This window comes from Rutidosis leptorrhynchoides, chromosome 8, assembly GCF_046630445.1.
Source record: "Rutidosis leptorrhynchoides isolate AG116_Rl617_1_P2 chromosome 8, CSIRO_AGI_Rlap_v1, whole genome shotgun sequence".
In the NCBI taxonomy this organism is placed as follows: Eukaryota; Viridiplantae; Streptophyta; class Magnoliopsida; order Asterales; family Asteraceae; genus Rutidosis; species Rutidosis leptorrhynchoides.
In genome coordinates, this window is record NC_092340.1 from 33,955,975 (window position 1) to 33,979,287 (window position 23,313).

At 32.8% G+C, this 23,313-nt stretch overlaps 1 protein-coding gene across 1 annotated transcript; it reads left to right on the plus strand.

Moving 5' to 3' along the window:
* Window positions 1–6,111: 6,111 nt before the first annotated feature.
* On the plus strand, window positions 6,112–8,113 carry LOC139863291 (glycerol-3-phosphate acyltransferase 5-like). Its single transcript, XM_071851925.1, has 2 exons — window positions 6,112–6,666; window positions 7,160–8,113. The coding sequence occupies exons 1-2, from the start codon at window positions 6,112–6,114 to the stop codon at window positions 8,111–8,113; spliced, it is 1,509 nt and encodes a 502-aa protein (XP_071708026.1).
* The last annotated feature ends 15,200 nt before the right edge of the window (window positions 8,114–23,313 follow it).

Here is a 23,313-nt window from a genome sequence, read left to right on the forward strand (position 1 = left end):
TTCCGCTGTTGCATACTAAAATAAGGACAAGATTTGGAGTCCATGTTTATATGATATTGTGTAAAAACTGCATTCAAGAAACTGATTTCGATGTAACATATTTGTATTATAAACCATTATGTAATGGTCGTGTGTAAACAGGATATTTTAGATTATCATTATTTGATAATCTACGTAAAGCTTTTTAAACCTTTATTTATGAAATAAAGGTTATGGTTTGTTTTAAAAATGAATGCAGTCTTTGAAAAATGTCTCATATAGAGGTCAAAACCTTGCAACGAAATCAATTAATATGGAACGTTTTTAATCAATAAGAACGGGACATTTCAGTTAGCACGACTATATTTGAAGGAAGTCGTCTCCAGACATGGAATACCAATCTCTATTATCTCTGATAGGGATGGCAGATTTATTTCAAGATTCTGGCAGACATTACAGCAAGCATTAGGAACTCGTCTAGACATGAGCACCGCCTATCATCCACAAACTGATGGGCAGAGCGAAAGGACGATACAAACGCTTGAAGACATGCTACGAGCATGTGTTATTGATTTCGAAAATAGTTGGGATCGACATCTACCGTTAGCAGAATTTTCCTACAACAACAGCTACCATTCAAGCATTGAGATGGCGCCGTTTGAAGCACTTTATGGTAGAAAGTGCAGGTCTCCGATTTGTTGGAGTGAAGTGGGGGATAGACAGATTACGGGTCCGGAGATAATACAAGAAACTACCGAGAAGATCATCCAAATTCAACAACGGTTGAAAACCTCCCAAAGTCGACAAAAGAGCTACGCTGACATTAAAAGAAAAGATATAGAATTTGAAATTGGAGAGATGGTCATGCTTAAAGTTGCACCTTGGAAAGGCGTTGTTCGATTTGGTAAATGAGGGAAATTAAATCCAAGGTATATCGGACCATTCAAGATTATTGATCGTGTCGGACCAGTAGCTTACCGACTTGAGTTACCTCAACAACTCGCGGCTGTACAAAACACTTTCCACGTCTCGAATTTGAAGAAATGTTTTGCTAAAGAAGATCTCACTATTCCGTTAGATGAAATCCAAATCAACGAAAAACTTCAATTCATCGAAGAACCCGTCGAAATAATGGATCGTGAGGTTAAAAGACTTAAGCAAAACAAGATACCAATTGTTAAGGTTCGATGGAATGCTCGTAGAGGACCCGAGTTCACCTGGGAACGAGAAGATCAGATGAAGAAGAAATACCCGCATTTATTTCCAGAAGATACGTCAACACCTCCAACTGCTTAAAATTTCGGGACGAAATTTATTTAACCGGTAGGTACTGTAGTGACCCGAACTTTTCCATGTTTATATATATATTAAATGAAATTGTTATTTACATGATTAAGTGTTTCCAACATATTAAGCAATCAAACTTGTTAAGACTTGATTAATTGAAATAGGTTTCATATAGACAATTGACCACCCAAGTTGACCGGTGATTCACGAACGTTAAAACTTGTAAAACTATATGATGACATATATATGGTTATATATATAGTTAACATGATATTATGATAAGTAAACATATCATTAAGTATATTAATAATGAACTATATATGTAAAAACAAGACTACTAACTTAATGATTTTGAAACGAGACATATATGTAACGATTATCGTTGTAACGATATTTAATGTATATATATCATATTAAGATATATTAATACATCATGATATCATGATAATGTAATAATTTAACATCTCATATAGAGGTCAAAACCTCGCAACGAAATCAATTAATATGGAACGTTTTTAATCAATAAGAACGGGACATTTCATGGATCTCCTCAGAATATTCCAGAAGTTCGTAGATCTGAACGAGGTCGTATTCCATCGAGTAGATATCCAGAATCCGAGTACCTTCTACTTATTGAAGATGGAGAACCGGAGAGTTTTCATGAAGCAGTAACTCATAAGGATAAAGAAAAATGGTTGCTCACAATGCAGGATGAGATGGATTCTCTGCAGAAAAATCAAACTTATGAGATTGTAGAACTTCCACGTGGAAAGAAGGCACTGAAAAATAAATGGGTGTACAAGCTGAAAAAGGATGGCAGCGGAAAAGTGGTGAAATTCAAAGCACGACTTGTAGTCAAAGGATTCCAACAGAAGAAATGGATTGATTTTGAAGAGATATTTTCACCGGTAGTCAAGATGACTTCAATTAGAGTCATACTTGGATTAGTCGCAAGTATGAACTTGGAGCTTGAACAGATGGATGTAAAGACAGCTTTTCTTCATGGAGATTTACAAGAAGAAATTTACATGGAGCAGCCGGAAGGTTTTGAGGTTTCAGGAGATAACCTCGTATGTAAGCTGAAGAAAAGTTTATATGGTTTGAAGCAGGCACCTAGGCAGTGGTACAAGAAGTTTGACTCGTGCATGGTGAGTCAAGGGTACAAGAAAACTGCAGTAGATGAGTGTGTCTACATTCAGAAGTTTTATGAAGGAGATTTCGTTGCTCTTCTACTATATGTAGACGATATTTTGATCGTAGGGAAAGACGCAACGAAGATCAACCAGCTGAAGAAGGAACTCTCTAAGTCTTTTGACATGAAAGACTTAGGACAGGCTCAACAGATTTTGGGAATGCAGATAACCCGAGACAGGAAGAATAAAAGGTTATGGCTATCTCAGGAGAAGTATATTGAACGAGTGCTTTCACGTTTCAATATGAACAATGCCAAACCTGTTAGCATTCTATTAACCAACCATTTCAAGTTAAGCAAGAGTTCTTGTACCTCATCCAAGGAAGAGATCGAGGAGATGTCTTCAGTACCATATTCTTCAGCAGTTGGAAGTTTGATGTATGCAATGGTGTATACAAGGCCCGATATTGCTCACGCAGTGGGAACAGTGAGTTGTTTTTTCTCGAACTCCGGGAAAGAGCATTGGAATGTGGTAAAATGGATTCTCAGATATCTTAAAGGTACAAAGAATCTATGTCTTTGTTACGGGGGAGCTGATCCAATCTTGGAAGGCTATACAGATGCTGATATGGCCGGAGATCCTGATAGTAGGAAATCTACTTCAGGATTCATTTACACTTTTGCAGGGGGAGCTGTTTCATGGCAGTCAAGACTACAGATGTGTGTTGCATTATCCACAACTGAAGCAGAGTATATTGCTGCCGCAGAAGCTGGAAAAGAAATGTTGTGGTTAAAGCGTTATCTTCAAGAATTTGGAATCAAGCAAAAGGAGTACATGGTACATTGTGACAGTCAGAGTGCTCTAGATTTGAGCAAGAATTCCATGTACCATTCCCGTACAAAACATATTGATATTCGCTATCATTGGATACGCGAGGTATTTGATCGACAACTGTTGAGACTAGTCAAGATCCATACAAAGGAGAATCCTGCGGATATGTTAACGAAGGTGATGACTCGAGAGAAGTTGGAGTTATGCAGAGACATAACTGGAATGTTCGTGGATTCGGCTGGAGGGGGAGAATTGATAGTTTCCAGCCATAATCCAGCTTCACCTTCTAGATGCCGTAATCAAGATTTGTTTCTAGATATTCAAAGAAGAAAACCTTGACAACTCATACGGAAGTAGCAAACTTGAACACGATGACGGCCGCCAACTTCCGCCAACCTTCCTCGTTCACACCATTCACCGCCATAGAATTTTTACTATAAATAGAGGTGCAAACCTCAGTTGTAAATCATCCCAAAATCACTCAGAGAAGTGTAATTACAACCTAGATAGTGTGTGTGAGTTTGAGAGTTTTTTTGTAAGAGTTTTTGTAATACTCTGTAAATCTATTCTTGTGAGTAATAGAGTTGTTTTTCTCTCAAATTTATATCTCTCAACGTCCAGGCGATCCTCTCTTCCTAACACATATGGAGTCCAGAAAACCGTTAGGGAAACCATCAGCAATTTGTTTCGCTATTTCAACATAAAGCGCTTCATTAACAGCAACAATCTGCAAAACGTTTCTTACTCCAACTACTTCAACAACTTCCTTAAACAACGCAGATAAAGCTTTCGTGAAACTCACAGCATCGGTTAACCGTTTTTCACTCATTACACACATTATCATTAACTACTACTGCATTCGAACCTTATACCCTTTCTTTATGCGACCTACACCTTTCTTATTACTATCATAAGTAATAATTATCGTTTTCTTGATTCAATAAAAGACTTGAACTCAGTTTAAGTAACATCAACAAAAGGAACATTAACAACTTCAGTAATTAAACTACATTGATTCCCAATCTATAACACCATTTAAGTTCTCTTGCATAGACAACCGAACTTCGAACATCGGGCGGTACTCTTAAACAATTAGAAGCATACTTTTTGACCTGCTAAATGCTCTTTAATCCTATGAATCCCACTACCTTTAAACAAATTTTATTACCACAATAGATACACTTATCACCACTTTTATACATTTGAACATGTTTTAGTGAATTTAATAGTACGAATGCTAAATCTGGAGCCTTTTTTATTATAATATATGAATACATATGAATATATATGAGCACTAATAAGTATTGTAGCATTATCAGTAGCTACATATTTCAAACGCTACCAAAACAAATTATATCTTCAAAAACAATTATACACATACATATATATATATACATATATATATGTATGCAGATGTATATGAAAAAATTAAAACAGACTATAATTGAAGATAATAAAAAATATGGATTTAATGGATCAAAGGGTTGATTGAATAGAAACTTAATTGAATTTTTCAATTCGAAATCAGACGAGACCGAGTTATGGGGTTAGGGTTAATATAGTGGGAAAATAAGTCGATGGATTGGATTGGATCGGATCGGATCGGATAGACCAGTTAAGGGTTGTTATATTTAGCCCGGGTTTTTAACTTTGCCCCGTATCGCGGTCCAAGTAGGTGGTCAAAAGTCAAATCTTCATAAAATGAACTATTACATAATTTTATTTTATAAAATAATCATTAGGTCTCAAATTGATATTCCTCTTTTACCTTTTCAAAATATATTTTTTAACTTTAATTAATATTTTTATTTGCATTATATAATATAATTAATAAAAATTATACCAATAAGTATATTTAAAATTCAACCTATTCATATAATTTTTATCAAAGTTGATATAATATAAACAAATATATTTAAAATAAAAGTTAATGAAAAAAAAATTTAAAAGGTCAAAACATGACTATTATTTGAGAACGGAAGAGAGTGATGTTATCGATCAAATCAAATGAGGGAAAAACGGAAGTGATAAATATATGGGGTAATTCAATAGATATAGAAAACTAATGGTTCACTTAATAAATCTTAATAATTAAATATTTGATGTTCATAATCTAAATGACTTAAATATTATAACTGTAGTTAGTTTTGAATGAAAATAGCAGCATATTTGCTTATCATTGAATGAACATTGTAAATAATGTACAATTAACTTATTTACCTTTTTGTATTAATAAAAAATTTTATAGTTGTTTTCGGTAAATGTACATTCTTGATGTAATTAAAAATAATATTACATAAAATTTATGTGATTAATTGTTAAAAGTGTATTTTAGTTCGACATCATATGACATTTAGATATCAGAAATAAACACGTTACATTATAGTTATACCCTTACCCAAAGTTAAATAGATTGTCGTGAGAAAGAAGTTACAGTTTTGTCTAAACTTATAAGAAAATATTTTATAGGTTTGCAGAAATATAAAGGGCATCTTCAAGTAGCTAGAAACTTAATATATAGCTTGATAAACAAGGCAAGAAGCTGGTACGCTAACCTTATATCTATAACGTTTCTGATAATCTAACATAAAAGTGGTTGAGGTTAGTAACCCACATGCATGTATATGTATTATGTATAGCAAAGAAAAGTGACTTTTTTTTTTTGTCTCTAAATTAATGAAGCACAAAATTCAAAAAATAAACACGGCCGTTAGGTATAAACTGATAAACTGTATTAGGTGTAAATATATAGGTAGTAAATCTACCCTTAACCTCCAACTAATAAAATGCAATAACATAACTTTCTCCATCTAAAAACATTCAAAAAAAAGTTTCCCTTCATTTCTTTCAAAAAACCTCCTTTCAAAAACCTTAATAATAAATGGAGTCAGTAGTATCCAATCTTGAAGGAACCTTATTAAACAACAATGACCCTTTCTCTTATTTCATGCTACTAGCTTTTGAAGCCTCTGGTTTAATTCGCTTCGCACTTTTGTTGCTATGTTGGCCCATTATCAAGATACTAGACGTGTTTGGAAAGGGCGACATGAGCGTAAAATTGGCAATATTTGTAGCAACAACGGGCGTCCCAATTTCGGAGATTGAATCGGTTGCACGAGCTGTTCTTCCAAAGTTTTATTTTGATGATATTGATTTAGATGCATGGAGGGTGTTTAATTGTGGTGAAAAAAAGGTGGTGGTGACTAGGATGCCGAGAGTTATGGTCGAGCGGTTCGTTAAGGAGCATCTACGAGCTGATGAGGTTATTGGGACTGAAATTGTGGTTAGTTGGTTTGGGCTAGCCACAGGGTTAGTCCAGGTTGGGGATTTTGGTGAGTCGATATGTGACCGGGTTGCAGCCATGTTTGAAGATGGACAACCTAGCTTAGGGCTAGAAAGTTGCCATTCAAATTCTTCATTTCTAACTTTATGCAAGGTAATTAATAACTAATTAACTAGTCGTTTTACATTTAATTGATCAGTTAAGTTATATACAAACGTGCTGTTTCAACTAGGGCGTTTAGAGGAAAATTAATACGAAGTAATTAAATACTGTAGTTATTTTTAGATATGGGTAAAAAAGAAATTTAAAGAATTATCTAGTTAAAATTGGCTGATATTTCAATTACTCGCTCCCTCCAAAAAAATATGACCAATTAAATATTTATATTTATCACCTATATAATTGTTTGTTTATAAAAATTAATTACTCCGTAATAAATATCATTAAACTCTTTAATTTATCATCGTTTATTACCATAATTTAATACTATCTTTAACTACAATTACCTTTATATACTAAGCTTCATATATAAGAAGAATATTCTTCAATGAATTTATCAATTAGTTATTTGGATGTAGAAATTAATATACTCCAGTAGATTATATTACAATATTTAGAAATTTTCTTAGTTTTATTTGTAATGCAGGAACAAATGAATGCACCTTATAAGCTACCCAAACACCACAAGCAACCCCATCAAGAAGCTCGGCCCGAACCGGTGATCTTCCACGACGGGCGCCTCGTAAAGCGACCGACCCCCACTACCGCTCTAATGATCCTCTTGTGGATCCCATTCGGAGTCATGCTCGCTATCTTTCGTATAATATTAGGCCTTATTCTACCAATGTGGTCACTTCCTTACATGTCCAGTATATTCGGTGGTCGAATCATAGTTCAAGGTATCCCACCACCACCGCCTTCAGCAGGATTCAACAACGGGGTCCTATTTGTATGCACGCACCGCACACTAATGGACCCCGTTGTATTATCAACTGTTCTCCAACGACGAATCCCGGCCGTCACTTACTCAATCTCAAGACTCTCCGAAATCCTCTCTCCAATCCCAACCATTAGATTGGCACGTGTCCGAGATGTGGACGCTGAACGAATTAAAAAAGAATTATCGGAAGGCGATTTAGTAGTTTGTCCGGAAGGTACAACATGTAGAGAACCTTTTTTGTTACGATTCAGCGCGCTGTTTGCTGAATTAACTGACCGAATTGTGCCCGTTGCAATGAATTATCGGGTCGGGTTTTTTCATGCAACAACTGCTAGAGGTTGGAAAGGGCTAGACCCGATTTTTTTCTTTATGAACCCGAGACCGATTTATGAGGTCACCTTTTTGAATCAATTGCCCGTGGAGGCAACATGTTCGTCGGGAAAAAGCCCGCACGATGTCGCGAATTATGTACAAAGAATATTGGCTGCGACATTAGGGTTCGAATGTACAAATTTTACGAGGAAAGATAAGTATAGAATTCTTGCAGGGAATGATGGAACAGTTAAGTATGTTACGGTTATGGATCGGTGTAAGAAAATGGGCCGGGCCGTGATAAAGATGGTAGGTATTATTAAACCTTTTATATTAGATCAGGAATAATACAAATTTCATGTGGACCTCGGTATTTATTTATTTTATTTTTATTCAGGTTAAATTTCTTTTTTTTTTTTTTATGTTTTGTTTTCATATAGAGCGTGAGCGTGAGCGTGAACGTGAACGTGAATGTGAATGAAATATGAATACAAGATTAATTTTATCGCAACATCAATCATATCATACCTTAGCACAATTTATATTTATTTTATTGTTATAATTCAGTAGGCTTATAACTACCTTTAGTGGTTTGATTCTTGATGTTATAATTCAGTAGGCTTATAACTACCTTTAGTGATTTGATTCTTGATTAAGAATACTAATAATGAAGTGTAAGAACAAAGATGATAATGGAGAGAAAGAAAGAAACACTTTGTAAGTGTGAGAAATGGTGCAAGTTTAATGCTTGCATTCATGGCTATTTATAGCAAAAATATCACAAGTTTAGGTAATACAATAATATTACTTTTGTGTATCAATAATTGACTATCCATTTATATATATATATATTTATATATTATAACACTCCCCCTTGGATAACAATTTTGTTTGTTGAAGATCAACTGTAAGTTACTGCCTCGTTAAAAACCTTGCTAAAGAAAACCCAGTGGGAAAAACTTTAGCTAAGAGAAAAAGAGTGCAGCATGGAGTTGACTCCCCCTCAAGTAGACATCGCTTCGGTTGTTACATCTTTTGAACATGTCTCATGCCAATGTTATGAACGTGTGTTCTGAAAATAGCAGTTGGAAGTGCTTTCGTGAAAAGATCAGCAGAGTTTTTGCTGGATTGAACATATCTCATTTCAATCTCGTTGTCCTTAATGAGATTTTGAGTGTATGAGAAGAATCTAGGAGGTATGTGTTTGGTTCGGTCACTTTTGATATACCCTTCTTTCATCTGTGCTATGCAAGCTGCATTATCTTCATAGAAAATTGTTGGACTTTTATCGCGTTCTAGTCCACAAGAATCAGTAATGATTTATGTCATTGATCTCAACCAAAAACATTCCCGAGTAGCTTCATGTAATGCAATCACTTCGGCATGATTTGATGATGTAGCAACAAGTGTTTGTTTTTGAGAACGCCATGATATTGCAGTACCTCCATTTAGGAATACATATCCAGTTTGAGATTTAGCTTTATGTGGATCAGATAAATAACCTGCATCAGCATAACCAACCAAATCTTGTTTTGATTTGTTAGAATAAAATAATCCTAAATCAGTAGTTCCTCGAAGGTATCGAAATATGTGTTTGATCCCATTCCAGTGTCTTTTGGTAGGAGCAGAGCTGAACCTTGCCAACAAATTAACTGCAAAAGAAATGTCAGGTCTTGTACAATTTGTAAGATACATAAGAGCTCCAATTGCACTAAGATATGGTACTTCTGGTCCAAGAATATCTTCATGATCTTCACATGGACGAAATGGATCAGTTTCAACATTGAGTGATCTAACAACCATAGGAGTACTTAATGGTTTTGCCTTGTCCATATTGAAACGTTTCAAAATCTTTTCAGTATATGTTGTTTGATGTACAAGTAAACCATTAGGCATATGCTCAATTTGTAAACCAAGGCAATACTTGGTTTTTCCGAGATCTTTCATTTCAAATTCTTTCTTTAGAAGTTGAATGGCTTCATAGATCTCTTTATTTGTACCTATGATGTTAAGATCATCAACATAAACAGCTATGATCACATATCCGGATGTTGTTTTCTTAATGAAAACACAAGGGAAAGTAAGGTTATTTGTATACCCTTTGCTTATCAAGTAATCACTTAATCGGTTATACCACATACGTCCCGATTGTTTTAACCCATATAAAGATCTTTGTAATTTAATCGAATACATTTCTTTGGGTTTTGTATTTGATGCTTCTGGTACCTTAAATCCTTCAGGTATCTTCATATATATATCACTATCAAGTGATCCATATAGGTAAGCAGTCACAACATCCATGAGATGCATTTCTAAATTTTTAGAAACTGCCAGGCTGATTAAGTACCTAAAAGTAATTGCATCCATAACAGGGGAATAAGTTTCTTCATAATCAATTCTCGGTCTTTGAGAAAAACCTTGAGCTACAAGTCTAGCTTTATACCTTGTAACTTCATTTTTCTCATTTCTTTTTCGGACAAAAATCCATCTGTATCCTACAGGTTTCACATCTTTAGGAGTGAGAATGATGAATCCGAAAACTTTTCTTTTATTGAGTGATTCTAATTCAGCTCGTATTGCTTCTTTCCATTGAGCCCAATCATGTCTATTTTGACATTCAACCATAGATGTTGGTTCTGGATCATCATCATTATTCATGATGTCATATGCAACATTAAATGAAAATTTCTCATCAAGATTTTTCATTTCATTTCGGTTCCATAATATTTTTGAATATGCATAATTGATTGCAATTTCTGTATTGACATCATCAATCTCCTCTGCAGTAGGAGTACTGATTTGTGGTTCTTCTTGAACACTTTCTTTTACTTCATTATCAGCTGATTTTCTTTTCGAGGATTTTTATCCTTTGAACCAATTGGTCTTCCACGTTTCTGACGTGGCAAAGATTCATGAGTGACGTTATTGCCAGCTTTTGGAATTTCAATTCGAGCTGGAGTATTTACTGCTGGTATATATGATTTTGTCACCGTTTTTGTATCTGTAAATGCATCAGGCAATTGATTTGCAAGTTCTTGTATATGCATTATCTTTTGAACTTCTGTCTCACATTCTTTTGTGCGAGGATCAAGATACTTTAATTGAGGTTCACACCATGAAACATCATTTTCTTTATTTTTCATTTCTCCCCCTAATCTAGAGAACAATGTTTCATTAAAATGACAATCAGCAAAACGTGCTTTAAAAACGTCACCTGTCATAGGTTCAATATACCTTAATATTGAAGATGTTTCATATCCAACATATATTCCCAACCTCCTTTGAGGACCCATTTTTGTACGTTGTGGTGTCGCAATTGGAACATACACTGCACAACCAAATGTTCTAAGATGGGAAATATTTGGCTCTTGACCAAAAGTAAGTTGTAGGGGGGAATATTTATGACTTGCACTTGGTCTGATGCTAATCAATGCAGCAGCATGTAAAATTGCATGACCCCATATAGATACAGGGAGTTTTGTTCTCATTATCAATGGTCTAGCGATTAACTGTAAACGTTTAATCAATGACTCAGCTAAACCATTTTGTGTATGCACATGAGCAACAGAATGTTCAACAACAATTCCTATAGACATGCAATAGTCATTAAATGCTTGAGATGTAAATTCACCAGCATTATCAAGTCTCACCCTTTTAATAGTGTAATCAGGAAAATGAGCTCTCAATTTAATAATTTGGGCAAGAAATTTTGCAAATGCCACATTACGGCTTGATAACAGACAAACATGAGACCATCTACTAGATGCGTCTATTAGAACCATGAAATATCTAAATGGTCCACATGGTGGATGAATTGGTCCACATATATCACCTTGAATTCTTTCAAGAAACATTGGTGATTCTTTCTCAACCTTAAGTGGTGAGGGTCTAGTTATCAATTTTCCAAGAGAGCAAGATGTACATGGAACCATTGTATCATGATGGATTTTTCTATCCTTTAGTGGATGTCCATGAGTACATTCAATAATCCTTTTCATCATTGTTGATCCTGGATGGCCTAATCTGTTATGCCATAAACTGAATACACCAGGATCAATATATTTTTCATTAACTACCATATGTATTTCTGGTACATTTATATGTGTATAATGTAATCCAGAACTAAGTCTTGGCAGTTTTTCAACCACATGACTCTAGTCAGTGATACTTAAATATTTCTCATTTTCTGTTGTCACTGACTGATAATCATACCTGTTAAGGTATATGTCGGAGAAACTCAATAAATTTCTGCTTGACTTGGGAGAAAATAAGGCATCATTTATTAAAAATTTTGTACCATTTGGTAGTATGAAATTTGTCTTTCCTATCCCTTTTATCAAGTTAGCAGGTCCTGATATTGTATGTATAGTTCCTTCCGTTGGTTTTAGATCAATAAAATATTTCTCGGATTTAAGTATAGTGTGTGTAGTTCCACTGTCTGCTATACAGAGATCTCCACCACTTGATTGATGTTGTATTCCTGCAAAATTCATATTGAACTTCATATATAAGAAATAAATAGTGAGTACATGAAAGGACCCGTTCATATACATTATAAACGATTCACAATAGTTGATTACATCGCGAGGTATTTGACCTCTATATGATACATTTTACAAACATTGCATTCGTTTTTAAAAGACAAACTTTCTTTACAACGAAAGTTGACGGCATGCACACCATTTCATAATACATCCAACTATAATTGGCTTAATAATAATCTTGATGAACTCAATGACTCGAATGCAACGTCTTTCAAAATATGCCATGAATGACTCCAAGTAATATCCTTAAAATGAGCTAATGCACAGCGGAAGATTTCTTTAATACCTGAGAATAAACATGCTTTAAAGTGTCAACCAAAAGGTTGGTGAGTTCATAGGTTTATCATAACAATCATTTCAACATATTAATAGACCCCAAGATTTCCGTTTATAAATATATGTACACTCGCAAGTGTATAAAAGTATTCTATAAGTTGTAGGCACCCGGTAACAAGCCTTAACGTTCATGTTTTACCCTCTGAAGTACACCAGATCAGGTGTGTTTAATATAACCTCGAAGTACTAAAGCATCCCATAGTCAGGATGGGGTTTGTCAGGCCCAATATATCTATCTTTAGGATTCGCGCCTACCGTACATAGACAAGTAGTTTAATGTTACCAAGCTAAGGGTATATTTCTGGTTTAAACCCACGTAGAATTAGTTTTAGTACTTGTGTCTATTTCGTAAAAACATTTATAAAACAGCGCATGTATTCTCAGCCCAAAAATATATATTGCAAAAGCAATTAAAAAGGGAGCAAATGAAACTCACTATACTGTATTTCGTAGTAAAAATACATATAACGTCATTTAACAATTGCAAGGTTGGCCTCGGATTCACGAACGTATCAATATTGAGATTCAATATTGCAGGAAAGTACGTCGACGCAACGGAGATGATAAATACTAGATTGACCTCACGAGCATACCCATGAACCATACCCATCACCTCCATAGCTATAATCCATAATTTCCTTAGCTTCGAATCATTCAAAAAAACTATTTTGAAATCACTCGGACAGCACTCCGTCGTAATATTTTATGTATAATATCTTGAAATAATACAGAGCAAATATATATATATATATATATATATATATATATATATATATATATATATATATATATATATATATATATATATATATATATATATAAATCGATTGAGAGAGTTTAGAGAAATATATTTTCAAGTTTCTATGAAATAATGAAACCTATTGAATTCTATTTATAATAGATTTTTGAATTATTAAAGTATAAATTATTAAAGTGAATTATTAAAGTATGAATTATTAAAGTGAATTATTAAAGTATGAATTATTAAAGTGAATTATTAAAGTATGAATTATTAAAGTGATTTATTAAAGTATGAATTATTAAAGTGAATTATTAAAGTTAAAGTAAAGTAAAAGTAAAGTAAAGGCAAAGTTAAAGTATAGTAAAAGTATAAAAACTATGTATGTATAATACGCGTATAAATATATATAATATTAATTTAAATCGTTATATATATTTAATGAAATAAAATATAAATATCGTTATATTTATTATACTGGTTAAGTAATGAGTTGTCAAAAGTGATTCTAGATATTTATAAAAGTTATATACGTTTTAATAATAAAGTTCTTTTTAAACTGAAAACGTTTTTGTACGTTTGAAAATAGATTAATAGAATATTATGGAAACCAATTCTCCACTAGCTTTTGTCTAACTTTCGTAAATGACACTTTTTATTTTTATTTATAAATAGCTTTACAAATTATTCCGAATATCGTTAAGAGGAATATATTTCTCAAATCATAGTGGACCTCTCAACAGAGACTTGTAATCATAATTCAATGTTTCTGATAATTCAATCATTTAATATATTTTTTTTTAATTTCGTCGATAATCATATTGAAACAATTACGTTCATATAAAGCATTATACTTTTAAATACTTTGTTGACATTTTCAATTTATAACATATACACATATACATACATATTCATATATGTTCATTTAATGGTTCGTGAATCATTGGAATTTGGTCGAGGTTTAAATGAATGTATAAACATAGTTTAAAATCCTTGAGATTTAACTTAACAAGCATTGCTTACCGTGTCAGAATAATATAAAGATAAAGTTTAAATTTAGTCGGAAATTTCCGGGTCGTCACAGTACCTACCCGTTAAAGAAATTTCGTCCCCAAAATTTGATAGAGGTCGTTATGGCTAACAATGAGAATGTTATTATGACGATTATGAAGTTTTATCATGTCTAAGAAGTATGGATAAAATAATTCGATTACTCAAAGCGTATGAGGGAAGTTATCGTAAATGAAGGAAATAAGATTATAGTGATTCGTCATATCTTTTGACGTCATCACAATTGATCTCCGAATTTAAAGAAAATCTTTGTAATCTATGTTGGATTTGATGCTTCGGTGATTAAGGAGATTATGATTCTCTTTGAATTAACACGATAATCCATCTTGATTTCTCTGTCGGGTATTTCACTATAAATTCACCTCATTTGTTTTCTTACAACTCACACCTTCTCAACTTATATTTTAAAGTATTTGTCAATATGCTTCATCCAGTGCTGATTCTTGATATACTCCTCACTTTCATATCTGTCGCTCTTCTTTTTCATCTGCCTCTGGAAGAATCTATTTACTTCTACTATACTCTTGGTTTTATAGTGTTTTTAGTTCTCCCGTGTCTTTATATTGCTATATGCATTGATATATACGGTTTGTGATTTCTGGGTTGTTGTTGGGTTTTATATCTTCCCTTATATTTCAAAGTCCTTGCTTCTTCTATAATCATTGTCATCCACAGTTAATGCTCTCTTCTATTTGCTATGATTTATACTCCCATTTCTAGTTCGGAGCTTTGTCCTTTCGTTTCTTCTTCTTGCGATTAAGCACCGCTTGTAATGGTCCAGAATTCGCAGATATAATTTCGGAATGAACATTGTTAATGTTCTAGGAAGGAAATTGTAATGACACGATCTTGACTTGTCAAATTACCAGAATACCTCGGAAAAGGCCGAATTATCAAGAAATATTTTCTTGATATTTAGAGATCGAAGAGAATACAAGAGTCATGTAACATAGCACATGATGACGTTATGATCTGTGAATCATCATGTTCCATTTAGAAACTCAGCATGAATTACTGTAATATAATCACGTTGATCAAGTGTCATTATATTATACTAACTCATGCTTCAGCTCCCAACACTTCTTCAAGAATATTCCTATTTTAAACTCGAATGTTTCAGAATTTAGAAACTAAAATAGTTTCTTTTATGATATAATATAGATAGCGCGAAGAGGTAAATGATTTCAGATAAGAATAATTATAAAAATATCTTCAGAAGTATGGATGATATTTATAATGAAAGATACGATGATATCTTAGAATATCTAATATCGGAGGATGATGAAGGATATTGTCCGCAGGGGTTTAGAGTCAGGAGCAAGGTATTCGTTAATGACTTCAGCAAGTACTGAATCATTTGGATTCTTTGAAGGCAGGTTCAGCCTTTGTGATTTGTCCACAGCCTCCTTCATACTTTGCTCAATCCGTTTTCCAGTTCCAAAGCTTCTCTTTTACTGAGCTTTGCCAATATACTATCCTTTATCATCCAACTTTTTACTGTTAAGGTCGTTTACAGTTTTTGCTGCTTCATCAGCATTTTTCAAAATTTCGAGAACTGGTTCGCAGTTTAGGGTGTTTTTCAGAAATTTCTCATTCAAAGAATTTAAGTCTTGGAGGTAGACGTTGTGTGTATATGTAATTGTTGATGTAGACATGCTACGAGGTTTCAAAATACTGATTGCTGATTCTCAATAATTGGTATGGCAATTCTTGTTATAAGGTACGAATGAGTATATGATAGGGTTTCGATAATTATAATGATTTTTTTTTTTGGAAAGTTAAAGATCAATGAAGTTGTTGGTAAGTTTATTGCTAATGTGGTGATTATAAACGATTCCCCGGTAACATTGGCGAAAGGGAAACGTATCTATCGAGGTTATAATAAGACTAGTCCGACTAAAAAGTCGAAGTTGACTTGCTGGATCTGTGACAAAACTGTCTACTTTGAAAAGGAATTGAAAAGTCATTTTAGCTAATAAATGCCAAAGGGTCTGACATGGATAAGCGTTGAACTATGACTTTGGCTTCGAGAGCTTTTTAGGTACATAAATGTGGGTAATATGTGGTTGGATCATCATCTCGATTGTTCATTGTTTGAAGTGTCTTCGAAAACTTCGGAGAGTTTGAACACAGTTTGTAATCGTCAATATACATATGATGTTCTAACACGGTTTTAAAGTCAAAGTATAGCTTTGAAAGATGTAGGAATCTAAGAGTGATGTCTTCTGTTAAATCATGACTTGGATTTTGATTTGTCAAAATCAGAATGCGTAATCAAATTTGGGTGAGAATGGTTGCTTTGATTTCTATACAAGAATGTATATTGTTGTGAGATTTTGGGAGTATAGTTGATGATTTGCTTAATCAGATTCGAAAAATGTAATATATTAATTGTGAATTTATATATCTCTCGGGTATTACCTACCCGTTAAAAAAAAATTCACAATTAATATTTTGTACAAAAGAATTTTATTACAGTCTTTATGGAAATATATATGTGTATATTTCTTCAGATGTAATATTGATTTAATGAGTTAATATTAAATTAAACTCATTTGATTTATGGTTAAGGCGAGGATAGATAATTTCTAAACTTTAGAAATTACATAATCGCCGTAGAATGTTTCCCCAATGAAGTTATGAATCAATACTTCATCGTTGTGGTATTCCTTGGTATCTACATGGCGTATGACGTCGATGCTCGTGGGACAGATTGTGAAGTTGAGGTTTGCGATGCGGTTGTTGTTGGTGGTGGTAATGGTACTGTTGATGGTGGTACTGGTTATGCTGTTGGTACTGCTGCTGGTGTTTGTAACCTTTGCACCATATTCTCCAAAGCCACTACCAGAACGCGAAGCTCGTTGACTTCTTCTATTACACCGGGGTAATTGTCGGTTCAGACGAGCGGATAAATAAGATCTAGAATTTGGTGTAGTATACAATCATGACGAGATACTCTGGAAATGAGAGAGAAAATGGTGTTTCGGACAGGTTCGCCGGTAAGTGCTTCAGGTTCATTGCCAAGAGGGCAATGTGGTGGATGAAAGGGATCGCCTTCTTCTTGTCTCCAATGGTTAAGTAGATTACGAACCCATCCCCAATTCATCCAGAATAGATGATGGCTAATTGGTTGATTCATTCCGGTCACGCTGCTTTCGGAGCTCATGTGGAAATCCATATTGGCATAGCTGTCGGAATCTGAGAAACTCGAACTGGTTGAGGGATCCATCTTGTATGATCAGGGAAAGAATTTTTTTGGTATGAAATAGATTGTAGAATTTAGATTTGGTATTCTTCAATACATAATTTACATATGTATATATAATACCAAAATCCCATAAATTACGGAGGAATCTTTGAAAGATGTCAGTCAAAGTTCACAGTAACAGATATGCTAAGATAAGAATTCGTCTATACACAATTATGCAATAAATGTAGGAAAACGCGTCTAGACTTAAGAATGATAAGCAGGTAATTTCCTAAGGATGGTAAGTAGATGATTTCCGACTAAAAATGATAAGCAAAAATTTTGACATGCAGACACGGTCGAAGTCCAGACTCACTAATGCATCTTAACAACTATCAGTTAGACACACTAATGCAAGACCTGGTTCGCTAAGACCACCGCTCTGATACCAACTGAAAGGACCCGTTCATATACATTATAAACGATTCACAATAGTTGATTACATCGCGAGGTATTTGACCTCTATATGATACATTTTACAAACATTGCATTCATTTTTAAAAGACAAACTTTCTTTACAACGAAAGTTGACGGCATGCACACCATTTCATAATACATCCAACTATAATTGGCTTAATAATAATCTTGATGAACTCAATGACTCGAATGCAACGTCTTTCAAAATATGCCATGAATGACTCCAAGTAATATCCTTAAAATGAGCTAATGCACAGCGGAAGATTTCTTTAATACCGGAGAATAAACATGCTTTAAAGTGTCAACCAAAAGGTTGGTGAGTTCATAGGTTTATCATAACAATCATTTCAACATATTAATAGACCCCAAGATTTCCGTTTATAAATATATGTACACTCGCAAGTGTATAAAAGTATTCTATAAGTTGTAGGCACCCGGTAACAAGCCTTAACGTTCATGTTTTACCCTCTGAAGTACACCAGATCAGGTGTGTTTAATATAACCTCGAAGTACTAAAGCATCCCATAGTCAGGATGGGGTTTGTCAGGCCCAATAGATCTATCTTTAGGATTCGCGCCTACCGTACATAGACAAGTAGTTTAATGTTACCAAGCTAAGGGTATATTTCTGGTTTAAACCCACGTAGAATTAGTTTTAGTACTTGTGTCTATTTCGTAAAAACATTTATAAAACAGCGCATGTATTCTCAGCCCAAAAATATATATTGCAAAAGCAATTAAAAAGGGAGCAAATGAAACTCACTATACTGTATTTCGTAGTAAAAATACATATAACGTCATTTAACAAGTGCAAGGTTGGCCTCGGATTCACGAACTTATAAATATTGAGATTCAATATTGCAGGAAAGTACGTCGACGCAACGGAGATGATAAATACTAGATTGACCTCACGAGCATACCCATGAACCATACCCATCACCTCCATAGCTATAACCCATAATTTCCTTAGCTTCGAATCATTCAAAAAAACTATTTTGAAATCACTCGGACAGCACTCCGTCGTAATATTTTATATATAATATCTTGAAATAATACAGAGCAATATATATATATATATATATATATATATATATATATATATATATATATATATATATATATATATATATATATATATATATATATATATATATATATATATATATATATAAATCGATTGAGAGAGTTTAGAGAAATATATTTTCAAGTTTCTATGAAATAATGAAACCTATTGAATTCTATTTATAATAGATTTTTGAATTATTAAAGTATGAATTATTAAAGTGAATTATTAAAGTATGAATTATTAAAGTGAATTATTAAAGTATGAATTATTAAAGTGAATTATTAAAGTTAAAGTAAAGTAAAAGTAAAGTAAAGGTAAAGTTAAAGTATAGTAAAAGTATAAAAACTATGTATGTATAATACGCGTATAAATATATATAATATTAATTTAAATCGTTATATATATTTAATGAAATAAAATATAAATATCGTTATATTTATTATACTGGTTAAGTAATGAGTTGTCAAAAGTGATTCTAGATATTTATAAAAGTTATATACGTTTTAATAATAAAGTTCTTTTTAAACTGAAAACGTTTTTGTACGTTTGAAAATAGATTAATAGAATATTATGGAAACCAATTCTCCACTAGCTTTTGTCTAACTTTAGTAAATGACACTTTTTATTTTTATTTATAAATAGCTTTACAAATTATTCCGAATATCGTTAAGAGGGATGTATTTCTCAAATCATAGTGGACCTCTCAACAGAGACTTGTAATCATAATTCAATGTTTCTGATAATTCAATCATTTAATATATTTTTTTTAATTTCGTCGATAATCATATTGAAACAATTACGTTCATATAAAGCATTATACTTTTAAATACTTTGTTGACATTTTCAATTTATAACATATACACATATACATACATATTCATATATGTTCATTTAATGGTTCGTGAATCATTGGAATTTGGTCGAGGTTTAAATGAATGTATAAACATAGTTTAAAATCCTTGAGATTTAACTTAACAAGCATTGCTTATCGTGTCAGAATAATATAAAGATAAAGTTTAAATTTAGTCGGAAATTTCCGGGTCGTCACAGTACATTAATATTACACAATATTTTACACGCAAATAGATAGTACTGAAACATTTAGCAAACATAATGACAAAGACAGACGATATTAAATCGTTTATTTTTCGAAAGACACACAACTTAAACATTCAAGAAATCTTCATATAAATCAGATGGTTTCTCAATGACTGTTGGATCGACGTTATCCACAAAGTTTACTTCCTTTTCTTTATCTTTCAGCGAATCCTGATACATCTTAACAAGATGTTTAGATGTTCGGAAAGTATTAGCCCAGTGGCCCATTCTACCACATCTGTAGCAAGATTCTTCAGAATTTTTAGAAGAATTTTCTTCAACATCTTGTTTAGTGGGCTTGTTTTGTGGTTGATATTTATATTTTCGTGGATTATTATTTCTTTGACCACCACGGCCACGACCACGACCACGTCCTCGCCCATTACCATTACCATAAGGATGGTTTCTACCATAGTTATGGCTTTTGGCATGATGATGGTGATGGTTATTATAACCACGACCTTGCCCGCGTCCTTGTCCCTGTTTATAATTATTTGCAGTATTTGCTTCAGGGATTGCAAGTGTACCAGTAGGACGGGATTGCTGATTTTTCATTAATAGCTCATCATTTTGCTCTGCAACTAAGAGATATGAATTAAGTTCAGGATATGTTTTGAACTTTAGCATTCTCAAATTTCTTTGCACTGTGATGTTTGCAGCATTCATTGTGGAGAAAGTTTTCTCCATCATGTCTGCATCACTTATTTCATGTCCACAGAATTTAAGTTGTGAGACTGTATTATACAGAGCTGAGCTGTATTCATTTACTTTCTTAAAGTCTTGGAACCTTAATGTTCTCCATTGATCCATAGCAGCTGGAAGTAAAATTTCTCTTTGATTATTGAATCTGCTTTTGAGACCTTCCCATAAAACATGGGGATCTTCTACAGTCACATAATTATTTTGTAAGCATTCATAAATATGTTGATGAATAAAGCAACATGCCGTTGCTTGTTCTTTTTCAGAACAAGTGTTGTTTTCATTTATGGTTTCAAGAATGTCCATTGATTTAAGATGCATTTTTACTTTTATAACCCATGGCATGTAGTTATTTTCCGTTGATTCTAAAGGAGTAAATTTAAGCTTTTCCAGATTCGACATTTTCTATTAAAACAAACAACATGATAAATTATAGTCACTTTATATGCATAAGTATATAAACATTAAACATAAATTTGATATAACATAAATGATAAGTAGGTGACAGTGTCGACCATATGTAAGCAATCATTAATAAATGTTATATAACATAAATATAAATATTAGTAAACATAAATGATAATTAGGCGACAGTGTCGGCCATATAAATGTTAGATAATAGAAATATAAATGTTAGTAGCATAAATGATAATTAGGCGACAGTGTCGGCCATATAAATGTTAGATAATTGAAATATAAATGTTAGTAACATAAATGATAATTAGACGACAGTGTCGACCATATATTATTCAGGTGGTATAACTGACCATATATCATTTAGGTGGCAGAGCCAACCATAATTAGTATTAAGATTATCGTGCTGATAACGTGTTATAATTCAGTAGGCTTATAACTACCTTTAGTGGTTTGATTCTTGATGTTATAATTCAGTAGGCTTATAACTACCTTTAGTGATTTGATTCTTGATTAAGAATACTAATAATGAAGTGTAAGAACAAAGATGATAATGGAGAGAAAGAAAGAAACACTTTGTAAGTGTGAGAAATAGTGCAAGTTTAATGCTTGCATTCATGGCTATTTATAGCAAAAATATCACAAGTTTAGGTAATACAATAATATTACTTTTGTGTATCAATAATTGACTATCCATTTATATATATATATATATATATATATATATATATATATATATATATATATATTTATATATTATAACATTTATAACTATTACTTCTTTTATATGGCGCTAGCTAGTAAATTAAGTTTCATTAGTAAAACAACTTACTAAAATATCTATTTAATTTGTCATGTATTACGGAGTTTATTGTAACATACGGAGTATTATATACCTATATCTCAAAGGCAGAGGCCAAATGAATAGTCCTATTCATTTTTTCACTTTTCGCAAACTTAACCCCCAACTTTTATTAAAATACCAATCGCACCCTCACTTTATACTCTTATTAAAATACAAGTCGCACCTCCACTTTATACGTATATTTTTCCCAAATTTCACAAACTAAACCCCCTAACTTTTATTAAAATACAAATCGAACCCCCACTTTACTAATTTTTTTTTACTAAGATTCAATTTTCACAAACTTAACCCCCTAACTTTTATTAAAATAGAAATCGAACTCCCACTTTATACGTATATTTTTTTCAAATTTCACAAACTTAACCCCCTAACTTTTATTAAAATACAAATCGAACCCCCACTTTACTAACCTTTTTTTTTTTTAAAATAAAACCCGAACGCTAAAAGAAGCAACTTTCACAAAAGGAACAACCCTTCAATGTTAGATGTCGAAAAAAATTCTTTTTTACAAAATAGATCAAGACTTTTTTTAACTCGCATTCAAAACGGAGCCCCGGCGCGAAGCGAGGGCTCCACAACTAGTTATATTATATTATATTTATATATCTAAAATGTATATCCAAAGTGAATAGTAACTTCACAAGTTTCACAAAACACCCCCAATCTTTTACTTATTTACATTTTAGACTCAAAATATATAATAGTTAACTTTATAGCTTTTATAAATTTACCACAAACTTTAAACATTTTATACTTTAACCATTAAACTTCTCATTCATTATAAATCGACCACATACTTTATATACTACCTAATAGACAAAACCGATTAATAGTCATCAGGGGCGTTTTCGTCCTTTCACGTTTTTCCCTTTTCCCACCTTTTTTTTTTTCAAAAAAGCCCCCATAGTTTGTTCAAATATTAAAATCGACCCCCCAAAGTGTCAAATACTCATTTTCATAAAAAAAAATTTAAATAAACTCCACCCAAATATTCAACGGGCCGTATCTTCTCACTCGCAACGAGTTAAATTTTTCTGACACCATCGTTAAACT